At 30.1% G+C, this 19,827-nt stretch overlaps 1 protein-coding gene across 1 annotated transcript; it reads right to left on the bottom strand.

The window, feature by feature from the left end:
* Positions 1-1,863: 1,863 nt before the first annotated feature.
* Positions 1,864-6,848, bottom strand: LOC130797982 (hydroxyproline O-galactosyltransferase GALT6-like). The gene is made up of 7 exons (XM_057660798.1): positions 5,494-6,848; positions 4,695-4,927; positions 4,327-4,617; positions 4,109-4,237; positions 3,846-4,019; positions 2,775-2,882; positions 1,864-2,686 (listed from the first exon to the last, which is right to left on the bottom strand). The coding sequence occupies exons 1-7, from the start codon at positions 6,356-6,358 to the stop codon at positions 2,477-2,479; spliced, it is 2,010 nt and encodes a 669-aa protein (XP_057516781.1). The 5' UTR covers positions 6,359-6,848; the 3' UTR covers positions 1,864-2,476.
* Between the last annotated feature and the right edge of the window lie 12,979 nt (positions 6,849-19,827).

The following is a 19,827-nucleotide window of genomic DNA, read 5'->3' as shown; positions in this document are numbered from 1 at the left end:
ATGCTTTTAACATCAATTTTTGTGAGAAACGGACTCTTTGAGAAATCATCTTTAATGGGGTTGATCTAAAAGAAAAATATAGAGAAAGATAATGTAAATAGACATTAAGGATATTGTAAATTGACATTAAAATTTAATGGGTTGAGCTTAAGAGACATCTCTTAAAGATACTGTCTCTCCGAACACCAGGCTAAAATTTAGCAAAATTTAATCTATAGAGTATGAGAATGAAAAAAGTTGATATTTTTATTTTAGTTTTTGCTTTTTTTTTTCCTTGTAATCAGATGATTAGATTTAATTGTGAAATTGCCATATTAATAGCCTATTTTTGATTTGATTGGTTTATTAAACCATGCGCCTTAAATTGATTGTTAATTAAATAAAAAGCAAAGCCCATGTGTTAATTTTGTTTGAGATAATTGTGTTGGTGCACCTTACCTCTTAAAGGGCCTCTTCTTATTTGGAGCAATTTTGCTTTGACTTTTATTTGGTTACACCATGCATGATCCAATTGTTCAAATCGGTATGATTAGAATCGTGTAAGATATTGATGGGCGGATGATCTTATGATTAAAATTGTAATTGATCACTTTAAAATTATACATAATTATCAAGATTATAAGTGATCGCTTTAAGGAAGTAAATATACATTATGCCAGTACAATAGAGATGAACCACGATGGGACTATTTAAAACGTTGAATACAACCTATATAATGATTTGAATTTTTAAAATTTTTTTATAATCTTTATAAATATAAAAAGGTAAAATACTAAAATGATAAGCTTCGATGGAGTCAACGTATTTTAAAAGACTAAAAATGTAAACAAATAAAAGTAACAAAATTATAAATGTTGCAAATATAGCAATATAAAAATCATTTCCTAAATAAAATAATAATTATTTCATCATAATGAATAGAAGTATCAAAACCTAAATGAGTAACAATTCACATTAATAATTTACAACATAAGTTTGCATATTAGAAAATTATCCCAATAAAAAATACTTATGTTGTAATCACAATATTCTAGTTCCATAGATAAATACTTTTAACGATTAAATTTAAAATGTAAATACTAATTGACGATAAAATGAGACATCTTCAATTTATAGTGTAATCACAATATTGGTACCATTAGTATTTAAATATATCTATAGGGTATAATAATGACAATTATACATGTTTTCTACTTAATTTTTTTCGCTGACTGATATTATCATAAATAAAAATTATAATTAAGATATAAATGAAAAAGAGATCATTAATTTTTTATTAAGACGGTCTCATGGTGATACCTTTTATTATTGCGCTAATCCATTAATTAAAAAAATAATAATATTAATTAAAACTAACTCTAATTCTTAAATGAGATAGTCTCACCAATTAATTTTAAAATGAGAACATCTTTGTTGGGCCGACTAATGTACATCTAGTGGGTCAAAAGTAATTACTTATAATATTAAAGTAATCAATTACGAAAACAATGTCATTATATGAATTCGTCTCATGATGAGACGATCTCATACAAGACCAACTATAAAACTAAAATTAAAAATAAAAAATAACGATTATAACTCTTAAAACTAGGCATTATATTTTGTAGAGTACTGTTAAATTTTAATTTAATTAATATTTTTTTGAAAATGCATAATTTAGACTGTTTGCTTGGACTCGATCTCACACAAGATGCATTGGATATTTGAAATGATAATGGTGACTTTCACAAATTATTGTGAGAGACGTGTGTTCGAAAAACACATTAGATACATGGGTTAAATAGCTTAATTAATACAAATTAAAGAGAAAATAAGAATGCTGACTTCTTGTTTTAAAGTCATCTCTTTAAGATATAATCTGAATGACTTTTATAAGAAAGTAATGCTCATAAATCAGATCTTGGTAACTTAATCCAGTCATTTGGTGAAACCAATATACATAAAAAGAATGTTGCCATTAACAAATAAAAGACAAACACAAAGAACAACAGCATGATTCCCAAATTAACCATCAAAATTTCTCACATGGCCCTGTCAATATTGCAAAAATGGGAAAGTTGTTGAGATAATGTGAGGAACTTACTAAATACTAATTAAATAGTCATTAGGAATAGCATGGATGCTTCCATTCTTCGATATCCAATCATAAACATACACCTTGTAAAGGTGAGGATTCATTCCATTTTCATGCTTTTTCTCTACATTAGGTTGCAAAACCCTCCAACTTGGATAAGGCTGTTCACCAGTTTGCTAATTTCTCCTCATCATTTCAATTTTTAGGGCACAAAAATGAAGAAGGAAAGGCCAGAGGGAGAAATAATGAATGAATATGGATTGGAACAAACTGGCACCTAAGAGGATCGAACGACTTTTCGGGAATTTACAGAAAGGAAAACTGATTTTGGGCTTCAAAAATTGCTCTATCTATTCAATTGGCAAAACAGGAAACTGGCTTCCCGGAAAATTTTAACGACTATCATCTCATGTTACAGCAAACTGGGCGGCCTTGCTGTTGTAGTTTGTTCCATAGACAGATCATCTGTTTTGGAGACTGGTAATGAGCGGTGTAATAATCGTCTATACATCCAAACTGGCAGAACTTGAGGCTGTGTACGTATTCTACTGGTCGAGAGCTGTTAAAGCGCTCAACCCACATTCCGACGCTCACATCTTCCATCTTGAATAACTGCACGATAATTAGCAAATTAAATTTAAAAACGAACTCGTGATTCTATTGTTATCATCCCGTACAGGAGTATGGGAATGCATCTCACCCGTAGTTTATGCTTCTCAAACTCTGAAACAATGAATTGAGCAACATCTGATGACAATATGTAACCTGGTCCATTTGCATACGGTGGATAATCTTCCTCCGGCCACTCCTGAAAGAAACAGTGGGTACAAAAGGTGAGAACTTAGCTTGATCATTGTTCAGTGGTTCAGGACCGGTTCGGTTCCAGGTAACTCGCCCCATGGCCATCACTAACAGTTCATAAGTAACTATATTTTAACAAGCAATACAATGAACGCTAATCCCCTAGCAAGTTCTCTTCTTGTAGAAGTTAGCAAACCATATGAAGATGAGTATTGTTTAGTTAGACTCAGACACATTGCCTTCCCCCAACTACATCGTCCCCCCTTTTCAAAATGACTCGCACCAAATTTAATTAAAAATCTGTTCCTTTCCTTCGTTATCCAAACATACAAAATGAGTGTCTTGAACTTAAAGTCCAAGTAAATCTAGGCATAAAAGTAAATTCACAAAACAAAGTTTCAGAAAGAAAGACCTAATTATTATAAAACAGTTCAAGCGAAAAGTTGTTGCATATAACTAAGAGCAAGATGAACATAGATATCAAACTCATCAGCAGGAAACACGGCAGAGGCACACCAGCGTTAAGAACATGTATGCCCATGGTTGTATGCTATTATGAAATAAAAAACAAATGAGTATGTCTCAGATATATTGCAATGCCAAACTTCAACACAAAAAGTTCAATTTCTTTGAAGTCGACCGGGTAGTGAGAAGACAATGTAGCAGGCTAATGGGAAACTAAGATGGCCAATCAACCAAACATTCAACATACTGTTTATGTGTACGATTGAATCCATCTCATGTAAAGTAATGATAAATGGTGCACCCTGTAAAAGAGGCAATGCTTAATGACAACAAATGAACTACCCCCTCAGCCCATTCACAAGAGAGCACAAATTTAAACATTGAGAAACAGCCCATTTACCACTACGCAAAGGCAATGCTTAATGACAACAAATGAACTACACAGTTGGAGGAGACGATAGAAAGTATCATTTCAGTTAAATGGCAGCATGGCCGTGAGTCATACCTCATAAGTGACAGCCCATTTACCACTACGCAAAGGCTTATGATAGTAGTTTATGTTGCCCACATACAAGCTGCTACCCCCAGGAATCTTGTTTGCTTCCTTAATTACAGCGTCAATCCGAACAAAGGTATCATCATCACACTTCATGATGCGCTTTGCATCGACAGTGCGAACCTGAGAAACAAAAAGGTTTTAATGAATCAGTTTTTCCAACAACCTGGGAAGAAGAGCAAAGAAGTCGATTCCAATATATAAGAACTCACCCCATATTCACAAATAGCCACAGTTTTCACCACAACAAGGTCATAGCTATCCATATATGAGACTATGACAATATCACCAAAAAACTCTGCCTCTTTCTTCAACTCCACATTCACTTCCTTTCTAGAATGCTGAAATAAAATTTTAATGCCAAGTTAGAAACAGACTACTGCACTAGATTAACAAAGCTAAAGAGCAGCATGAAAACATTTCCACGAACCAATGCTACGAAGAAGCGGGCCACCACTTTAGAGGACTTTATTAGTTGATGTTGCATCCAAGATTTCCTCACGGCCATTCTCTCAGCAAAATGATTACCAGCAGAAAGAATGCCAATAAAGAGCTCCACGGGGCCATTTGGAAGAGGCGCGGCTTGCCATCTACTAGACATCTCAAGGTGCCTCTGGGGAGCAAAACTAGGATGTGATGACGGTAACGAAGCAGCGAATACGGAATGAACATCAATGTCTCCCTTTAATGTCAACCCAGTAGCATCTTCAAGCGAAAATCCCTACAAACAATGAAAAACCTCATTATATGAAGCACTACAACATAAAATTTTCAGAGAGATTCAAGAATTTAACTCACTGTTCGATAAGGAAAGGAAGTCACATGCCTCCCATCAACATTGACATGGTATCCTTCTAAACCAGCACTGAGAGTCATAACAAACAGCTTATCCTCAGCAAAAGGAAATGGCCAATCAACCGTCACCTTCTTCGGCCTGCTTAGAAGTCGACTCAACCACCATGTTGCCCTGGAATCTTCAGTATTACTATCATCATCGCGGATCCATTTTTCACATTTGATCAGCCCATCAACTACAATGCCCAAAAAGCACATATAAAAAGGTCAGTGGCAGGTACTAGAATCAGAACTAAGATAATCAAAACTACAAAATACAATGTTTCTCATAGTATTAGAGTGAAATTGTGCCACAATCCATGCCATCAACTCAATTCTCTGCATAAAATTTCTTATGCAATCAAAAGAAATTCAACCCATTGGAATCATGCATTTGTCCAATCCAGTGAAACATAATTCACTGGTTAGTTCGCCTTTTAAATTCTAATTCGCTCAAAATGGTTCAAACATAGCCTAAAACCGACCATTATTCGCTTTTTTATTCGTGATTAGCGAAGAAGCATGTGACACTTGTCCAATCACCAAAACAACATGAAGATAATCAAAACAAAATGCACCACCTATCAGATCAACAATTTAAATTCACCCAAAACAAGGACTCCTCCTCAAATTGTATACAACCAAAAAAAGGTAAATTATTTCATAATTCAACCAAAAAAATAGATCCCCTTTAAGTGAATTCAAATTTCAAGCAAGATCAATCTAATACACAAATAAACATATAAAAAGAACAGAAACTCACCAGTTTCCTCATCAGGCTTAGACTTCCAACCTTCACATCGAACCGACGTTCCCCATTGTTGTCTATAACAAGTATTTTGCTCAATCACAGGCTTTCCACTCCAATCCCCTTTCAACCTTGGATTATAATGCAAAATCCTTGGTGGGTCTTCACCATCAACAGTTTTTAATCCTATCAACTCCAACATAAACTGAGAAACCATCACACTTTGATCCCCATCTTTTAACAATGATATTTTAGGATCATATTCAGCATGAGCAATTCTAGGTTTACCAACTAAAGTAATGTGAGACCCCAGTGTCAACCCACAAGGTAATACCATCACCTTCCCTTTCTCCACAAATTGAGCACCGGTTAACGATACCGAGTTGGGACACGATGATTCATTTCGATTCTCTGCCGCCTTTTCGACATCAAGTTTCACCTTCCCTGACTTGAGATCCTCCCAAAGTTTCTCCCCTAACTGAAAAGCAGTTATAGCAGATTTATGTAAACCTGAAGACCCATCTTTTTCAGTACTAATTAAAGCTCTCCAATCAAAAATTAACCCAGAAAGGGTTTTATATTCCCTCATTTGACGTTGAGGCTTTGGAGAAACTGATGAAACCCTTAACGGCTCTTTTAACGGTCGGATCGGAGCTTCTTTCACCTGCAATTCTTCCTCACTATCTAACTGCCGTAGTCTCACAAAGGCATCGTTTTGAAACGAAACGCTTGAAGTATCCTGTGAAACGCTCTTGAAAACAAAAGGTACCTCAAATGTCATGAAGATCAAATAAAGTAACCCAATCAACGCAAGAATTTGAATCGATCGAACTCGAGTCACACCCATGTAAGTTTCTAGTTTCCCCCCTCCTCTCTTCATACTTTTACTTTTAATTTTTTTCCCCAAAACTTCAAAATCAAACTAACCCTAAAATTGAAAGTACTAAAAACTGCCCAACAAAATTAAGGTGTTTTAGGAGAAATCAAAATATGGATTTTGAAATAGGGAATAAATCTCAAACCCCCATTACTTCTCGAGGTGTGAAATTAAAGGGGTGTGGAGAATTTAAAGAGAGAGAAAGAAGGGAAAAGTGCTCCGACTAGAAACAAAAAGAATGAGTTTGAATTAAGAGTTAATAAGAGTTAAGAGTTAGGTCATCAACATAGAATGCAAGAGAGATTAAGGTGTTAAACAGTTTAACAAGAGAGAGAAAGAAGGAAAAATGGAGGAAAACAGAAAGAGAGTGGAAGGAATGAGGAGATAGAAAGAGATGGAGTGACCGACCTCACAACACTTTTTTTTTTTTCACTTTCTCTCTCTAATTTCAGCTTCCAGGGAAAGATGAGATTCTGTTATGGGTGCTGTACTATTTACAAATTAAATTTAAACTTTGAATTTTCAATGATTTTATTAAATCGATAATACTACTCCATGAGGCGACGGAGACTTTTGACCGCATTTTTGTGGGTATTCCAAACTCAAATTATAGTTTTTCTTATTAGTGGATACATTGTATATGATGATGATGAATAATACTACTCCCTCTTATTCAAGCTAATAGTACTATTTAGTTTTTCACACTTATTGGGATAATATTTTAATACTTAATATCTCTAATTGATTTTAATTAAAAATTCTAAAAAGTTATATTAATAATTTTTGCATTAAAGATTAAGTTTTAACTTATAGAATAAAATATAAATAAAAAAATAATAAGTAAATTGAGATAAAAAAAAAATAAATGAGATTAGAAGCTTGAATAGGAAGGAGTATGATAATATCAATTTTTTACCTATTAATATAGGCCCCCTTATGGAAGTAAAAATAATTGAAAACTACATGGGCTTGTTATTATAATTTAGGTATTAAGGGTTGGGTCGGACTTGAACTCAAACTCACACTCTAATATTAGAGTCGAACCTAGACTTAGACTCTAACTTTGACGGTATAAAAAATTGGACATCCAAATTATGGATTTCAACTATTAAATTATAAATTAAGAATTTGAGAATGACAATGTTTGATAGTTATTTTCAAATTCTTAACTATAATTACTTTAAAAATAATAGTGAAAATTGATCCAAATTCAAAAGTTATTAATTTGCCAAACAATAAAATTCCTAATTTCCAAATTTAATCATCTTTCTCAAACAGTGCATTAAATACTTTTTTTCTTAACCACATTAATTAGCATTGAGATGAATTACTTAGGGGTGAGCATAATCAGATATCATCAGAAATACGTAGTCGGATTAGATATCAGAAAACTGCTATATCTGATATTCGATATCTAAAAAAATTTGGATATTCGATATCCGATGTCAATTGGAATTGATTGAAAAATTCCAATCGGATATCCGACATCTGAATTTAGTCAAATGATTTTTTTTTTAAATACTATCTTCAAGAAAATATTAAGAGAATTATATTGAATTAAATTGTTAAATGACGTAATTAATGCCCTTATTTCATGCCTTATGGCATAATTTAAACAAACTAAAAGTATGTTAGGTTTTGGGTGTTTAGTAAATGGATTTTTAAAAATTTTTCTTTTGACTTTTTATTTTTTAGTTGCTTTAAAAACTATTTGGGTATTTTTAAGTGAATAGAAGAATTAACTTATCCGAAAAATTATTCTATTACGAGTAACATTTCTCATTGACTTTTTAAAAATTTTTTCCTAATAAATAATCAATCTCCAACACTTAATTCTTACCAATTAAGTTGTTAAAATTAGCTTACAACTTCATACAACTCCAACCAACAATTATCATCAATGTCAAACAAAATCATTGTCAAATGAATTTATTATAATCTTAATTTTAATTTTTATCATTGAATTAATTATATTTCTTTTTTTAATAATTAGATAGATATTTATAATGCCCGATATATTGTAGGTTATTGTTAAGATAGTTAATACTTAAATTTATAGTATGATTGTAATCAAAATAAATTAAATATAAAATCGTAAAAGCAAAATGCAAATTAATAAACTATTGATACGGATCGAAATAACTATGCACTAATATGTATGTAAATTAAACAAAAAATCATCAATATCTAGAGTTTGAAATTTTGATTTATGAAATATGTATCCTCATACTAGAAAATTAATATATGTTTACCATTAATATAAGATGATATTACACTAAATATAGATCGCTGGTCCGGTCAAGAATCATGATCAACTATTACTTTAAAACAGTATACATGAGAAAAATAAAATTATTCAAGTTTAGGAAAAAATTGATATACTATATCAATGACCCACCGACATTTAAACATATACTTACTATAATTATTTCGGTTGTACATTTTGAATATTTTGTCTTATTTTCCTCAAATGAATTATAAAAATAATGAGTTTAGAGAAAAGTCAAGTGTTGCATCACTATCTGTTAAGATGCGTGAAAATAGGTTAAGATAGTTTGAACATGTGCAAAGAAAGCCAATCGACGTTCCCATCAGAAGAATAAAAACCATCATAGTGGTAGGTAAGAGGAGTCGAGGAAGACCTAAAAAAGCGTGGGTCGAGGAAATTAAGGAAGATTTGAGTAAAATGCACCTCTTATAGTTGGAGACACCAGATTCACATTCTAGACTAAAAATATTTTCTTTAGCTTGTCTTTCTTGTCCTAATGTCTTGTTGTTTACTTATATGCCCTTTGGTACTTTTTGACTCAACGAGTCTATTACGACGATATAGATAGTAAATAACCATTATACTTAAAGACAAAACCAATTGTTTAAAATATTTTTCAAAAAGTCTAATTATAGAGATTTTTAAAATTAGAAAAACTTTATACATTTTTTATCATAACAATAGTGTCATTATAAAAAATAAAATATTATATTATATACTATTTTTTTATAAAAAAAATTTAATTAGACTCATATTTATTGGAGACATACAAAAAATTAATAACATTCTTTAGATTTATAACATAGTATTTTTTTTTGTATAAGATAGTAATTTTACAATTAAGTGTTTTTGACTCAATTGTGACTTTAAATTTTTTTATCTTACTCAAATCAAAGGTATAAAATACTTCTTATTCTTTTCATTTTAAACATTCTTTTTATTGAATTTCATATATATATATATATATATATATATATATATATATATAAAGTTTGGTTGTGAATTGTGATCCACTTGTGAGTTAATATCATAATGGTGAGGACAAATATCAAATATTTAAAAATTAAATATAAAATATTAGTAAAGGTTTGGGTGGAGTACTAATGGAATAAGTATGAAGAAAGTAATTAATTAAGAAGTGAGGGAGGTGTAATTAAGGCAGTAAATGTAATTAAATGAGATGATGATGAGAGAAAGATTGTGGGGTGTTTTGTTGAGAGAGAGTTTGGGACAGCCAAACAGGTGTTGGAAAGGTTAAAGCAATTGCAGCAAACTTTAGCAGGCTAAGCATTCAGAAAGAATGGATGTCATGCTTTTTCTAGGTTCCTTTAACATTTCTAGGTAGTAGCCTTAGTAGGGAATGAGGCCATTTTTTTATTAACAATATTAGTGGACGAAGAACTGAAGGAGTATTTGATTTACGCCTTTTTGGTTGAATATTATTGTCTGTTTTGATATTACTTGTCCCAACTTAAATTTTATATAACTCATCAGTTTATTATAATTTTATATTTTGGCTATTATATAAGAAAAAATATAATTATGTGAAATTTTATTTTATTCGTTTCGTTGCATATTTTTATAATTTTTAATTGTCTATAACTCTAGATAAATATATTAGATTTGGTGTAAGTATTTTAAAACGAAGGACGTACAATCAGATAATTCTAAAGAAAAAAGTAGATGCCGTTAAATTGTGTAAAATATGACTGCAAGTGTGAAAAATCGTTAGAAAACACGTGAAAAAATTAAAGAAATTGATGGAGATAATATTTAAAACAAAAATATTATAAAGTTAAAGAGACTGAAAAATAAAAATTGTGAAATTCTTTAAGGACAAAGAAAGTAATTTATAGTTGGTACTTATTAGTTACTTCATTATAACATTTGCTTTTTTATGCAGTTTAATGTACTAATTTAGTCTTTAATATCTCTAATTATATATAATAAAAAATTATAAAAATTTGATATTAATAATCTTTGCAATGAGACGAATCAAACAAGATCTCACTTGACTATATTTTAAATTAAAAAGTAAGCATATAATAAAAATGATGAATAAATAGTGCTATTTTTGTCAATGTTACAACTAATATGACAAGGAAGTATTATACTTCTATTAAGTGGGGTCAATAGATAAATAGAAAAGACTAATAGTGAGTGAGATTAAAAAACTTAGTAAAAACCTTGATGACAAGAGGAAAATGTGTAAAGGAATGAGAGAACTCAAAATAGAAATTACATGCAAATGATTATAATTGTAAAAAAAATGGAGTATGTATCTAGCTTTAATTGGGAATATTTCAGATCTTATTAAATTGAGGGAGTATGTATCTAACTCAATTGGGAATATTTCCATTAAGTTTTCTTGCTGAATGGAGTAAACAAATAATGTCAAATATCGAATATCGATTATCTCGTATAATAAATTTAGATATTCAATATTAACAATAAGATTATGTTTTAAATTTTTTCTTAAAAAATTATTTTGATTAAATTCAGATATCAAATAATAGTTCGAGTATTCAATTTGAAATTTTCAACATATCCTTATTGCATAGATATCAAATATTTGATTCGAATATTTTCAGACGTCAGATTAGATATCTAAGTCGAATCAAATATCAAATATCGAATATTAAATATATTCATTTTAAATATAGAATATTCGATATCATTACATATTTCAGATTGGATATCCAACTTTGATTAATCATGAATGACTAAAAAGTGAATCCAATGATTAGTTAATTGTAATTTTTGATTGATTGTAAACGGGGTCAAAGTAATTATGCCTATTAAGCTTTCTTGAAAATTTGAAACTAGGGTGGGTCCAAAATTCAAATGTTGGCAAAATCGACCGTTGGCAAATGGAAATTCATATTAGGAAGTAATTAACGGCAAAATAGGTCACAATCATGAAAAGGCAGAATTTTACTAGCATGTACTTCTCCTATTATTGTATGATGCTTGCAATTCAAATTAGGTGATCAGGTGATAATCTGGTTGATGAGTTTATAATTAGTGGAAACTTAAGTTGATTGTTACTTGCTACAAATAGACAATGACAAATCATCAATAATTATTTATTTAATATAGAAAATTGAAGTAAAAAATTGAAACAAATTTCAAGAGGACTAAATAATTAAAGTATATAATATGTCTTGAAATTAATTTTTATTGTATTGGATTCTTAGCATGTTATTAGAAGATAATATGATAAGAGATAATTTTATATGAACTTGTCCATATTATTTTAATATGCATTATAACTAACTTTTAAAAGTATTCATATAATAATTATTTTTATTTAATAAGTATAATTATTGAGAAATACTTAATATTATTAGATTGATACACATTAAAATAATGTGAATCAAGTCTATACAAGACTTTTATGTGTAATGAATAAATCACATATTGAATTTTATCAACCTTTCATTCTCAAATGAAATATTAACCATTATATATAATCTATAAACAAATACAAAATATTTGTTGCATTTATACTTTTAATAAAAAAGGTGGTTGTAAAGTATTATAACACATGTTGTAGCATTAAACTTTATTAGGTGGAATTGATTAATTTTATATTAAATAAAAAATGATTTGAACCCGGCTCATCGACTTGATAAAGAGCCCACTCTGTGAATAGAGAAAGTTGCTTTCAAGCAAGTAGTACTTGCTCTTCAGATAACTAAGCTGAAAGAATGAGCGTCATCTATGGGACTTAATTGTTAACTGTTTTTTCTTAAAATTAAAAATAAGTTGCTTCTTATGTCATTCATGAAATTAGTAAGTCCGTGTAAAATAGGGATAATCATGGTAATTAATAGCCAATTAATGTTGATAGTTACATTTTTTTCCTTTCTTTATTTCAATACCATCAAATATTATAATTTCTTTTACTTTAAATAGTCTATTTGTTACTGTTATTAATAACAAGGATATGATTACTTATATTCGACTCTCAAATCACACCACATATAAAAAGGTCTTAATGGCATTAGGGTAATAAAATGTTATTGTCCATTTGTCATTGTAGTTACATTTTTTTTTGATTTCTTATAGCTATCTATATTGTTAACAAAAAAATATAATTGTTGATTATGAAGTACCAAGATGTTACATAATTTATTTTTAAAACAAAAAAATTAGTCTAACTAATTTCACTTTAAAATACTAATGCTACGTAACATTAGGTTTGTTTAATTTTATTTAAAATAAGTCTTAAAAATGTCGTGTCTTTTTGACAAAGATTGATTTTAGTAAAGTGAAAAAATGTAGATTTTGCATTAAAGTTTGAAAAATAAAAACTTATTTAAAGACTCTTGAAGTTGGCAATGTTATACTTTTTTTTTTTTTTACTTGCATCCAGACTACTTTTACTTTTACGCAATTTAATGCATTTGTGGAATTATTTTTATCTAGAGTTATACACAACTAAAAATTATAAAAATTTGAAATTATAAAAATATGCGATAAAACGAATAAAATAAAATCCCACATGACAATATTTTTTTTCTAGCATAATAACTACAATATGTACAATACCATAAAGTAATAAACAGTGCTAAATAATATATATATATATATATATTGTTTTAACTTTCAAAATATATAAGTAGAAACCTAAGATTGAGGCGAGTCCTGAAAAATATAAAGCTAGAAAAAATTTTGTACTCTCTTATTCACCCTACTGATTTCATTTATCTTTTTTAGACATATCGAGACGACATTTTAACCTTTAATATCTTTAATTTTGCATGACTAAAAATTATAAAAATTTAATATTAATAATATTTGCATTGAGACAAATAAGATAAGATCCCACATGACTATATTTAAACTTATACATTAAAAATAAAATACAAATTAAAAGTGTTAATCAATAGTAATCAAAAAAATAAATGCAACCAGTAGGAAAAATAGGAGGAAATATGAGTTTGAATATTAAAAAAATGAATAAAGCTAGTTAAAATTTAATATAGCAATAGTATGAGGATTTTCGCTAGCCAAAGAAGGCTTGGTCTAATAGTGAAGGATTGTATTCAAAACCCAGTAGAGGATTGAGAATTTTCCCTAGCCACCAGTATAGTCACCTTCCATTTGTATAGGGTCAATGTGCAAAGCCAAGTCAAATTGACTTGTGAAAAAGTTTTGACTTGGTAGTTAGAAGGAAAAGATCCAAATATGATGGTTAATTTCTCTTTTATTTAATATTTTTTTCTATTATAAAATTAATGCAATTTGCTATATAGTATAATTAAATAAACAAGCTTTATTACTATTACTAAGTTATAAAGAGATCCTTTTTAAAATCTTCACTTCACCCCCTGCAAAAATAATTAATAGACCATATTACTCTTTCAAAATAGTAAATGTACAAATTCTGTATCCGTATTAGAAATGCACAAATTGTACAAATTGTTCATACCAGAACACAAACGCAAACTTGTGCAAATAAATGGTACATGTGCACAAGTTGAGACAAACGTAAATTTTTCATTTGTGCACACGTTTATATTTGGTTTTGACATACATTTTATATTATAAAAAAATAAGTTTATGTTTTTTTGAAAAATTTTAAAATTTCTATTATAAAATAGTGACAACATATGATTAATGATTAATAAAAAGGGCGGTTACTATTAAAATGAAAGTAATATGCAAATGATTTGAAGACTATGAAAATAATCATTACATGGATGACCCCAACAGATTGTAGATAGAAAATACAAGGTCTCCTTTTACTCGAGAAATTTGATATTTATTCCTTCCAGCATTTAGTTGTTAGCCACATGCCCGGAAATGAGACTTTCAATCAGGGAAAACATGCAGATAAACCAATAGCAAGGCAACACATAATAAAACAAGACAAGAAATATACTAAATTTAAATACTAAACCAAATGAAAAAATAATAGAAAAGAAAAAAAGTTGGATATAATACATCATAAATAATATATCTAATTTAGCTCACAAATCAATAAATCTTGCTTGAAAACAAAATCGGATTATCAATTTAGCTCATAAACTAAAATATGATTCCATTGCTTGCATATCAATTACTATAATCAGCATAGAATATACCCTAAATTAAGGGAATAGCATTTTTAAGAAATTTATACTATTTATGTAATTGTTGGTTGGCATTCTGTTACAGGCTTAAATTTCTTAATCTTAATCTTCTGATTATTTTTTTTCGAAATCCTAATCCTTTAGTTATCTAATTCAAATCACCTTTAATTCCTAAATCTTATTCCGATTTTGTAATTTCTTCTAAATATTAAACTTTAAAAAAATATATGTATATATATTCTTAAATTTCTTTATAAGCACTAAAATATTATTTTATTATTTTATACTACGAAAAGTAAAATTTTAATATTATATTTACGATTTTATTAAAACGTTAAGTTTCAATTTCGTTTCCTTAAACTAACTTTACTACTTATCATTTTAACCTTACAACTTTGATTTAATTATTTTATACCTAAAAATTAACTATATTTTAGGGTTTAGGACTACGGTCCTCACCTAACCAGACCCTTACATATATCAGTTTTCATTATTGTTGTGACCTTGTGATGTGCTATGATGGTAAAGCTATGAGGCTTAATTGAATTTGATTAAATAAGCATTAAGGTTACCAAGTATTTAGTAGCAGTAATGAACTTCTGCAAGTATTGAGAATGTAACTTAATGGCTTAGTAAAGGTCAATAATGAGTAATAACCTTCTATATTGTGCTTGATGATTATTTTGTAAGCATAATTTAACTATCGCATCATAAGCTTGCTGAGAAAATTGTACTCGGCTTTATCGCTGACCGATTTAATTGGCTGTCATTCGTATTATGGATGACAGTATTTTGCAGGAAAATTTAGCTCAGGTTTCGATCCAGGCCGCAACTTTAATTATTCTATCGAGGACTTAGCTTCAATGATTTTACTTGATGACTAGATTGTACTTATGTTTTTTATCGTATTTAAGTAAACTTATTTTATATTTTCTCAGTTGTAAGATATATTTTTTTTTACTTATGTTTTGAACGATTTTAGTTTAAATGGTTTTTAGCAGTTCGGCGTTTTACACTTCCGCATTATTTATCTTAAGTATAATTATTAATGTTAATTATGTATCGAGAGTGCCGCACGTGCTACACATTCGTCAGAACTTTGTAGTGTATTTGACTCGTCTAAAAATTGGTCCAGGTGGGTTGTGACATTCACTGTCTACTTGTGCTATACAATGAATAATATCTCATCATCATTCTTACTATCTGTGTTTTAATATGAATGAATTTTAAATTAAGAGCTGACAACAAATCTTTTCAAGGATTATGATTTGTGAATGGTATATAATTATTTTTTGCATAATGATATTCTAGTTTTTTATAAATATAAAAATGATATTCTTTGTTTGAATTTCGCTATTGACTTATTTTTTTAATAGGAAATCAATAAATTCATATCTTATTAATTTGTTTTGGTGCAATAATTGGTGATCAATAAAATTTTGGGTTAATGCAGTGATTAAAGGCTTTTTGCATTTCTTATTATAAGGACATAATCTTCAATCGTAAATTATAACACTTGCAAATATATCTCATAACATAAGTAAATAATATTCATAATAATTTGTAAAAATTATTTGTAAGTTTCTTAAGAAGTTGAATTTGTATTGTTGAAGATGGAGGCTTAGTCCATTTGCAGAGAAATCAAGCAACAGAGAAGAAAACCAATATTATTGAAAAAGGAAAGATAAAACTAACTTTTTTTACAAAGGGGCTAAGTACATGTATTTATATCATCCTTTTTATTAGATTTAATAGGATTATATCTTATATTATTAACACCCCCCCTCAAACTAGGAAGGGAGGACATGCCTAGTTTGCTCATCAACTGATAATGCTGGTGTGATGGCAAAATTTTGGTCAAAACGTCAGCCAATTGATTCTTGGTTGGTAGATAAGTCAGCTGAAGAAGACCCTCGAGAACCTTGTCTCTAGTGAAGTGACAGTCTATGTCGATGTGCTTCGTTCGTTCATGGAATACAGGGTTCTTGGCAATATGTATGGCACTTATGTTATCACAGTGCAGTAGAACAGGCTTTAAAGAAGTGAGTTGGAGTTCTTCTAATAGTCTTACAAGCCAAGTGACTTCACTTGCTGCAGATGCCATTGCTCTGTACTCAGCTTCACTGGATGATCTTGAGACTGTCCCTTGCTTCTTGGATTTCCAGCTTATTGGAGAAGAGCCTAATAACAAGATGTAGCCTGTGATGGATCTTCTGCTATTTGGACATGAAGCCCAGTCTGAATCAGAATAAGCTTGGAGTTGTAATTGATCAGAACCCTTGATGAGTATACCTTGGCTTGCTGTACTGTGAACATAATTCAATGTATGTTGTAGAGCTGAAGCATGTGGGATGCGAGGATTCTGCATAAATTGGCTAAGATATTGGACAGTAAAGGCTAGGTCTGGCCTAGTGTTAGTTAAAAAATTTAGTTTACCAACCATGGTTCTATAATAACTGGCATCCTCATATAATTGTCCCTGATCATTTGACAATTTTAGATTTTGCGGAAGAGGAGTAACAACAGATTTAAAATTTTGATTTTTGGATTCTTTGAGGAGATCTTTGGTGAACTTTGCTTGAGAAAGAAAAATGCCTGCATCAATATAGTTAACTTCCAAGCCTAAAAAATAATGCAAAATGCCTAAGTCTTTAATACTAAAGGTATCATGGAGATGATCTTTGAGTTGAGAGATACAGTCAATATTATTGCCAGTTATAATAATATCATCAACATACACAGCAACAATTGTAATGTTTTTACTATCCTTCTTAATGAAAAGGCTATAATCATTTTTAGATTGAACAAAGTCTTGAGCTTTTAAAGAAATCAGTAATTTATGAAACCATTGCCTTGATGCTTGCTTAAGACCATATAAAGACTTTTTAAGTAAACATACCTGGTTTTGTGGATTTGGAAAACCATCTGGAACCTTCATATATATTTCCTCATGTAGATCACCATGAAGAAAAGCATTATTGATATCTAGTTGAAATATGTTCCAGTGATGATGCACAGCAAGGGCTAGAAGGCTCCTTATTGTAGCCATTTTTACAACAGGAGAGAATGTTTCTTCATAGTCAATACCATGCTTTTGATTATAACCTTTGGCTACTAACCTGGCTTTGTATCTTTCAATTGAGCCATCAGCATTAAGCTTTATTTTATATACCCATTTACTTCCTATAGGTTTCTTATTTTTAGGTAGCTCAACTAATATCCAAGTTTTATTTTCAGATAATGCTTGTAATTCTTGCTTCATAGCATGAACCCATTTAGGGTCTTTTGAAGCTATTTTGTATGAAGTAGGTTCAGTAAAAGAGGTGAAATGAGCCATAAGACATTGCTGTGAATTAGTGAGAGCATGATAAGACATCATAGAACACCAGTTGTTAGCATCACATGAAACATTATTACAAACATAGTCTGATAGATAAGTTGGGGGTTTAGTAGGTCTGTGAGAGTGTCTTATAGGAGGTGTAGGTGTGGTGTGATCATGTGGTATATTGCTTATTGAAAGATCAAGAGTCTGAGATGGGGATGTATGTTCATAAGTGTGAGAAATGATATTCTCAGCTGCTATATTATTCTCTGGAAATATTGGTGTTTGAAAAGGATCATCCACAAGTATGTCTGCAGTTGTTGAAATAGGTAGGAAAAAGGGATAATGTTGTGTATTATGTGTGTGAACTGATTGCTGGTGAAAGGGATAGTGTTTTTCATAAAAATAAACATCTCTGGATATGATTATAGTGTGTGTAGTGATATCATATAATTTGTAGGCTTTCTGATTATTAGGATAACCAAGAAATATACAAGGATTAGCCCTTGTATCAAATTTTGTTTTATGGGGAGAAGTATTTGAGGCATAGCAAAGGCAACCAAAACAGTTTAGATGATCCATATTAGGAGGAATATTAAGCAGTTTTTGATATGGAGAAATGTTACCTAGGCTTTGTAGTGGCAGTCTGTTAATAATATATGCAGCGGTGAGAACACATTCGCCCCAAAATTTGATGGGAATATTAGATTGAAAATATAAAGCTCTTGCAGTTTCTAATAAGTGTTTGTGTTTTCTTTCCACAACACCATTTTGTTGTGGAGTATTGGGGCAAGATTTATAGTTAATGATACCTTTAATGTGATAAAATGCTTTCAATTTGCCTGCACATAACTCAGGAGCATTGTCAGTTCTTACACTTTGAATATTACTGTGAAATTGATTAACAACATATGAATAAAAATACTCAAAGATAAGAGGAACTTGAGATCTGTTTTTCAGGAGAAAAATCCAGGTAGTCCTGGTAAAATCATCAACAATTGTGAGGAAAGAATTACATTTGTTGTATGTGGAGTTTTTATAAGGTCCCCATACATCCATGTGTATTAATTGAAAAGCCTTATGTGTTTTAATAGAACTATTGGGAAAAGGAAATCTAGTTTGTCTTGCTGAAGGGCAAATTTTACATAGACAATTACTTGTACAGTCAGAAACATTTAGAGAAGGGAAAATGTGTTTGATAACAGGGAAAGGAGCATGACCAAGTCTAAGATGCCAAAGCTTCGTTTGTTCAGTATCTGAAGCAGCACAGCATATAGAGGTAGGAAAGTCTTTAGGACACTGTTGATTGGATTCAGGAAAGTCAACAAGATTGTAGAGACCTTGAACAAGTTTACCAAGCAAGATTGGCCTTTTCAGAGAAGGGCCCTGAACAGAACAACAATTGTGGGAAAAAATGAGGGAACAATGCATATCATTACAGAGTTTGGTAACAGAAAGAAGGTTAAAATGAAAGTCTGGAACATGAAGAACATCAGTAAGAGTGAGGTCAGGTCCTAAAACAACAGTTCCTTTGTGAGCAATTTTTATTAGTTTACCATTTGGGATGGTGATAGTATTATCAATGTTATGAGGAATAGGTATGTAAGATTTAAACAAAGAAAGATCACAACACATATGATTAGTAGCACCACTATCAATTATCCAGGTAGATTTGGTCATAGAAAGAAAGCAAGATTTACCAGATAGAAGACAATTGTGTTCATCAGTATTAGCCTCATTTGTTGAAACACTGTGAGTGTCATGTTGAGCAAGAAGAATAAGAAGTTGGTTGTATTGATCA

The sequence above is a fragment of the Amaranthus tricolor genome, chromosome 13 (assembly GCF_026212465.1).
Source record: "Amaranthus tricolor cultivar Red isolate AtriRed21 chromosome 13, ASM2621246v1, whole genome shotgun sequence".
Classification (NCBI taxonomy): Eukaryota; Viridiplantae; Streptophyta; class Magnoliopsida; order Caryophyllales; family Amaranthaceae; genus Amaranthus; species Amaranthus tricolor.
This window is presented reverse-complemented; position numbering and strand designations above follow the sequence as displayed.